The sequence below is a fragment of the Ursus maritimus genome, unplaced genomic scaffold (genome assembly GCF_017311325.1).
Source record: "Ursus maritimus isolate PB19 unplaced genomic scaffold, ASM1731132v1 scaffold_19, whole genome shotgun sequence".
Classification (NCBI taxonomy): Eukaryota; Metazoa; Chordata; class Mammalia; order Carnivora; family Ursidae; genus Ursus; species Ursus maritimus.
Genome location: NW_024424341.1, coordinates 54,051,099 through 54,057,930, shown reverse-complemented (window position 1 = coordinate 54,057,930; position 6,832 = coordinate 54,051,099). Strand labels below are relative to the sequence as shown.

General features: G+C 63.0%; 1 protein-coding gene across 1 annotated transcript in view; it reads right to left on the bottom strand.

Annotated features, from left to right (window-relative positions):
• Window positions 1-1,960: 1,960 nt before the first annotated feature.
• CLPTM1 (CLPTM1 regulator of GABA type A receptor forward trafficking) overlaps window positions 1,961-6,832 on the bottom strand; it is a 30,146-nt gene continuing 25,274 nt past the window's right edge. The window contains exons 10-14 of the mRNA XM_040634137.1: window positions 4,365-4,555; window positions 4,003-4,098; window positions 3,568-3,703; window positions 2,829-2,996; window positions 1,961-2,711 (exon numbers count right to left, since the gene is read on the bottom strand). Of these exons, the coding sequence (XP_040490071.1) occupies window positions 2,428-2,711; window positions 2,829-2,996; window positions 3,568-3,703; window positions 4,003-4,098; window positions 4,365-4,555 (875 nt within the window). The 3' untranslated portion in view covers window positions 1,961-2,427. The remainder of the gene's footprint in view (window positions 2,712-2,828; window positions 2,997-3,567; window positions 3,704-4,002; window positions 4,099-4,364; window positions 4,556-6,832) is intronic.

The window sequence follows — 6,832 nt, the reverse complement described above, 5'->3', positions numbered from 1 at the left end:
ACTGTTTATTGGGTGAACAACTGGCATGACAAGTCAGGAATCCTCAGCACTCGGGGCTTCTGCTGGGCTCTAAGCCCCATGAGGGCGGGCCTGGGCTGTCTTGGTCCCCGCTGTATAAGCAGAACCCTCCGACTCAGGACAACGTGCAGGGGAGTGGCTCAGGAAAAATGTGTGGAGTGACCGCATGTCAGTTTCTCTACCCCTGTGTTAATGCAGGCCCCGTCAAGGTCCACACTTCTGGGTGTGTACATGTCTGAGTGTACAAACATGCTCAGCAAACATTCCCGGAGGACAGAGCAGTGACCAAGACAGCCCTGGCTCTGTCCTCACGAGGCTCAGTCCAGTGGAGAATAATCTGTCTCCAGGCAGTGATTGACCCATAGCGGGCAGGGCTTGGGGGGTGAGAGCCCAGGGAGCTGGGGGTCCCAGATCAGGTGGTCAGGGAGGGCTTCCTGAAGAAGAGACAATGGAACTGCAATGTGGAGGATGCACAGGATAAGGTAGAGCTGTGTGCCTGAGGGCACGTCCCAGGTAAGGGGAGAGCAGGGTCTAGAGCCAGAAGGTGAGAGATCATGGCAAGTTAAAGCAAGGGAGATTCATCAGGCTGTAGGGGTTAAGTCTCATCCCCTCAAGACCTTGCTCATTAGTTAGGGGCCTGGGCTCTTCTCCCAAGGGTACTGGGAACTGTGGTAGATCCTAAGCAGAGGACCCGGAGGGCCAGGTTTGTGTTTTAGAAAACCCTCTGGCTGCTGAGTGAACAGGAGGGGCAGGACCGGGACAGAACAGGGAACAGCCTGGAACAGGTGGTCTCAGCAGAAGTGAAGACATGACACTCCCGAGTGATTGGGGAGGGGGGGATGGGCGGTGCAGGTTATAGCTGCTAGGCCTTGCCAAAGCCTTGGGCATGTGCCTGCAGGGGGAGGCCAGTGAGTCCAGGTGGCCTGAGAGCCTCTTTGGTTCCTAGAGTCGTGGGACAGAGGCCCTGCAGGGGTGCCCGTGCTTTCTCCCGGGGCACTGGCAATTGTGAAATGAAGCAGGGGAGGGAGTGGAGCGTGTCAGTACTGCCTGACGTGAGGAGCCCACTGTCCCATGTTGTACACGTGGGGGTCTGTGTGTGCCAACACCTCCTGGGACCTCCTGGATTCCCTGCCCCGCTCCACAGGGCGGGGTGGCAGGCGGAGCCTGTGTGTTCCTCAGCCCTGTGGCCTCCCCTCCTCAGTGTTGATGAGGCCACCTCCCAAAAACAGTAAATCTGGAAATGCGGGGGTCCTAACCGCTCGGAGCATAGGGACACCCAGAGACCTATGTCCTTGTCTATAAATCAGGTGAACAGTCCCCGGCACCCAGGCAGTTGGGAAGACACGTGTGCCCTGCGCTAAGGTCTTGGCTGGGTCCTCAAGGCAGGCAGCCTCGAGGATGCTGATGTCACCCCAACAGCTCCCGAGCACTACAGCCAGGCACACCACTCCGCCTAAGGCTTCGCCCCTGTACCCCTACCGCAACCCCGGGCAGAGAGCTCACAGGTCTAGAGAAGCGAGCTTGTGTCCAGGGTGCAGGGACTGCTGAACGAGTCAGTCTGATGGGAAATTATCAGGACGGTGGGTGTCTACTCGTGAGGCAGGCCTGTGCTGCTGCCCTGCCTGGCAGCGTGAGGCCAGGAAACCATCAGGGGGCACAGGCAAGGCTCTGAGCCTCGGCCAGCCAGCTGCAGCCTCGTGGTAAGAACAGAAGGTCACAGTGAACAGCTTCCCATCTGTGAGATGGGGACAGTTACGGAAGCCCCTTGGAAGGCTGCTGGGAGGGGAAGGGTGAGGAAGGGGCCTGGCCATGAGGGTCCCTGTCTCCTCCTGCATCCGGCACCCTGCAGGTCTCCCTCGAAGACCCAGGAGAGCCACCCACAGCCTGGTGAAGCTACCTCCGGGATGGCAGAGGAAGGCAGGCACGAGGGGGGATGGCTGAGTTTAAGTTAAACACCCATATGAATTTATTAAATCCAGACTGTGTTAAAGGGCGGCGGTCTGGGAGGAGGAGCGTGGCCGGGGGACAAGGGACAAGATGATGGATGGCCGTGGGCATCCCACAAAGGGGCCCCAGCCGCTCCCCCGCCTGGCCCCCCACCTCGGCAGCGCCATGTCGGCTTCGCCATGATTCCCAATGGTGCTGGGCTGGCAGGGCGAGATGGCTAGAAACACAGAGGAACACACGGACAGACGGCGCCTCCACAGACAACGTGCCCTGGCCTGCCCCGGCCTCCCCCCCCTCCCCGATGCACGCTGGGCTCCGGCCCAAGGGGGGCCTCCCGCCGCCCTGGCCCGATCTGTCCAGGGAAAGGGCGACAGGGAGGGGAGGCGAGGGGGCCAGGGTAGCTGGGGGGGGGTGGTGGTGATGGTCACCAGGAACCGGAGCGGAAGAGGAGGACCGGGGCAGCTAATCCCTTTTCTTGTCCTCTGCTGGCTTTGGAGGGGCTTCCTGGGGCTCGGTGGTGGAGCTGGCCCCCTGGGTGGGCTTGGAGGCCTCCTCCCTGGCGGCGGCGGTGGTGGTGGCGGCGGGGGCCGGGGCGGATGGGGGCGGGAGGGCCCCTGCTGCTGTCGGGGCCTCGGCCACAGGGGCGGCTGCCGTCGGGGCCTCGCCACTCATGCCAAACTCATTCACCCGCGTGGGGTCGACGCGGTAGATCCACCGCTGGTAGAGGTAGATGAAGAAGACCACATCTGGGGGGTGAGGGGGGCAGTGTGAGAGGAAGGGGCCCACCCGGCACCCCTAGACTGAGCCCGAGCGCCGGCACTGGCGCCGCAGCCCCTCCCGCCGGGCCTCCCGCCGGGCCTCACCGTCCCGCAGGCAGCCGATCCGGTACATGACAGGCATCTTGATGACAAAGGCGAACAGGTCGTCGATGAAGGTGTTGAGGGCCTTGTAGGTGAGCATGCGCCAGGGCAGGTGCGCCACGGACTTGAGCTTGTAGTTGATGAAGAGCTGGGGGGTCATGGTGATGAAGCCTGCAGTGACCATGGAAGGACCCCCGTGAGCAGAGGAACGGGTGCCCTGACCCCCGACCTCTCGGACTGCACTTCTGGTCTCTCTTCGCTGTTCTTCGGCCGCCCTGGCCTCCTCGCCGCTCCCACCCCAGGCGCATCTTACCATAGCTTCCCCACCACCCCCCTGGGCATCTTTCAGGCCTCAGTTTACACACCATCTCCTGAGTGAGGTCTCCCCAACCCCCTTAACTTCAGCCCCTCGTGGCACCTGCCACATGCTGTGACTCGCCTGTCAGCTTGTTTCCTCTGAATGGGCCCCCGAGGACAAGGACTGGAACACATGGCCTCCCGGAAGTCCTCCCTGACCCCCAGACTCGACCAGGCACCCCTCCAAGGCTCCTCACATGCCACCCCCGCCCACCCTGGGTCGTCCCTGTCTGGGGATGAGTCTCTCCCACACGGGACCATGAGCATTAGCAGGGCCAGGCTCACTGGACCTGGTTCCCCGTGTGGCCCAGCACGGGAGCCAGAAACGCGTGCTGCTGAGTCCGCCCTGAGGAGGGGTGCCGAGCGTTGGCCAGGGCCTGCTCACCGAAGGTCAGCAGGAAACCGTAGAGCATGCTGAGCACCCAGGAGTACCAGCCCTTGTGTTCCAGGTACAGGAGGCTGTAGACAGCGTAGCATCCCAGGAGCGGGAAGAGGATCCACGACAGGTACCGGAACGCCATCTGTGGGGCACAGGGTGGGGCTGGCACCCCTGCTCCCCACCCTCACCCACCCACACCTGGTCTGGCAGGCCAGACCAGGGGGATTTCCAGGTGGCCCTGGGAACTCTGGACTTGGATAGGAAGTATACACGGCAGGCACGGAACACTGGAGGGTGTGACAGCGGCCATAAAGAATGGCTGGGCCGTCAGTGGGCAGGCAGATGCCCTGGACCCCCCTTCAAGGGTGAAGGCATCTCCTGGTCCAGGGGTGTGTGGGGGCTTGAAGACCCTCCCCGGGGCCCACTGTGGGTCACACTCACATCATCATACACTTTGGTCGAGGACTCGATGTACGTGGACTTGTCTTTGAAGGTTGGGCGGGGGAAGAGTCCTGCCACCTTGTGCTCCCGGTCCAGCTGTAGACAGGGAGGGAAGCCGTGGTCAGCTGCCACCCTGGCTCCCACCCCCACGCTAGTTCCAGCCCCTGCCCTTCCTCACTGTTCCCAGTTCCCCTGCCCCACGTGTGACCCAAAAAATCCCCTGGTGCGAAAATCCCCTTGGTCCTGGGAGTGCAACAGGCATTGGGAAACCCCCAGGGGCCAGCTCCAGGGTCTGGCTGGGGCAGACAACCCCCATTCCAATCCCCAGCAGCCCCCAAAACAGCACAGCGGCCTCGCCTTACCCGGACGTCCATGACCTTGGTGATCTTCCAGAGGTCGATGAGGACCCCGATGAAGACGCTGACCTGCACCACAAAGTTGGTCTCGTTGTCCAGGATATAGAGAAGGACCACGAAAGACTGGAAAACGCCGAAGAAGACGGAGCGCACAGACAGGCCCTCCAGAGACTGCCGGCTGTTCCAAAACTGGATATCTGCACAAAAGATGGGGCGAAGCCGAGAGGCTGCGGAGCCTCCGAGTCCCTCCCGCAGCCCCCTCGGGCCCCATCCTCCTCAGAAGCCCCCGACATGGCGCTGGGTCTGCCAAGGGGGAGGGGTGTATAGCACCCACCACCCTCCCCTCCCAAGAAGAGTCTGCCTCAAGGGCACACCCAGAGGGCGGCGGCGGCAGGGATGGGAACAGTGGCCCCTGCCACGTCCCCGGGCTCGCCACACGCCAGGTGCTGAGGCTGGTCAGGGAAGCCCCATTCCTCAGGCCACACGGCCTGTCCTGGCAGAATGTGGCTGCAGGCCAGGTCTACGTGACAGCAGACCCAGGCTGTCCACCTGGTGCCACGCTGCCTCCCCTGGGCAGGAGGCTCTGGGACGTGCACTTCGAGACCAGCTCCTCCAACTCACCACCCTGATACCCGGAAGGACCTCAGACACTCCTGGGGCGCCGACGAGGCCCTGGACTCTGGTCCCCAACCAGAACTCCTTCCCGCACCCCTGGGGAGCCCCCACCCACAGGGCCAGGCAGCCCCTCTCTGAGCCCTGGCCTCCCATGGGCCAAGGTGGGTAACACCTGTGGCCACAGGCAGCCGACCCGCCATGATGCCTGCCTTCCAGAAGCCAAGCCAGGGTCACACAGGGCTGGCCCGGCATCGGTGTGCAAGGCTGTCCACCCACTCCGATTCCGACTCTGATTCCAGAGCTCTGGCACCCTCGCCAGGCTTGCTCCCCCCACCATCAGACCATCAGGCCCTGAGGAGACCTAGGGGGACACTCCTAGAGCCCCCCAGTCCTGACTGGGAAGTCTGGATCTGGATTCAGTTCTGTCGGAGGCAGGCAGATCTGAGTCCCGCCTCCGACCAGGGAGTCAACAAGCATGGGGTATAAAGGCACCCAGGGCGAGGGGCCATCCCCTCTGTGCCCTCGTTTCTCAGGAGGAAGTAGGAACGTGGGCGACCAAGCTGGAAATCAGCAGGAGGCTTGGGAGCCCGGGCGTGGCCAGGCACAGCCAACAACTCCTTCCCTCCCGCTGGTCGCCACCACCTGCTGTCCAACTTGGACGTTACTCACTTCTAGAAGGTAACGCTCAACCGTGGCAGTATGGTCTTAATACTGGTAACACCCGTTAGGACTGCTGCTCGCACAGGCTGCAGAGCACCAGGCCGCCCTCAGACGGGGAACGAAGGCACGGAACACTGGAGGGTGTGACAGCGGCCATAAAGAATGGCTGGGCCGTCAGTGGGAACGAAGAAGTGGCCCACACAGCTTCAAGGGTGAAGGTGGGTGTCAGAGCCCCTGCCTGGGTCCAAACCCTGGCTCCGTCACTTGGGAGCTGTGTGACTGCAGGCAAGTTACCTAGCCTCCCTGAGCCTCCACTTCCTCACCTGCAAGCATGAAGGTAATGACAGGATTCCTCGCAGGGCTGGGGCCGTAGGGACTCCACAAGCTAACTAATGACGGTGCTAAGGACAGTGCCTGGCACCTGGCCAGTCCCGCCTCACACTGCTGGCCTTTGGAACCTAGGGGCCTTCTGAGGATAGGGCTGTCGCCTTCCCACTCAGGTGGGCCCCATCCGCTCAGCCTCGAGGGGCCTCCCCCTACAAAAGCCTGCTGTGCAGGGCACCAGGAGCAGCTCTGGGGCTTCCCTGACTGATCCGGCCTTGGGGTTCCCCGGCCCTGCTTCCTGGTGCCATCCCGGCCTCTGCCAGAGCAACAGGCCAGCTCCTTCCCGGGCACCACACCCGCTGGATGGGAGTTTCTGGGCTGGGAGTTTTGGGGCCACTACCCTCCCCAGCAACCCAGGCCTCTGGAGAGTGGGGCTGAGAGACCCCACATAGAGGGAGAACCTACGGGGAAGGAGGGAAAGAGGAAGGGGGCAGGCCCTACCTCCCAAGCCCCCATGGCCTCCCACAGGCCCCAGGGTCCCACCCTACCGTTCTTGAAGGCCAGGAACTCAAAGACACTGTGGACGATGGACACGATGATGGTGAGCGCCAACAGGTAGGGGTTGGTCTCTAGGAGTGCAACCTGGGGGTGGGGGTGGGGGCAATGCCTGTGAGCACGGCCATGCCCTCGCCCAGGGCTGACCGCTGCAGCACCTTCCCTAGCCAGCGCCGCTCTCCTTCCCCTCGACCCCAGAGGCCCTGAGCCCTGGGGCTGCCCCGGGGAAGGAGAGAGCATGCCGGCCAGCAGGAGAGTGGGTGAGGATGGGCAGATGGGCACGGAGGGCTGGGGAGTGTGGTGTAGATGGGGGGGGGGGG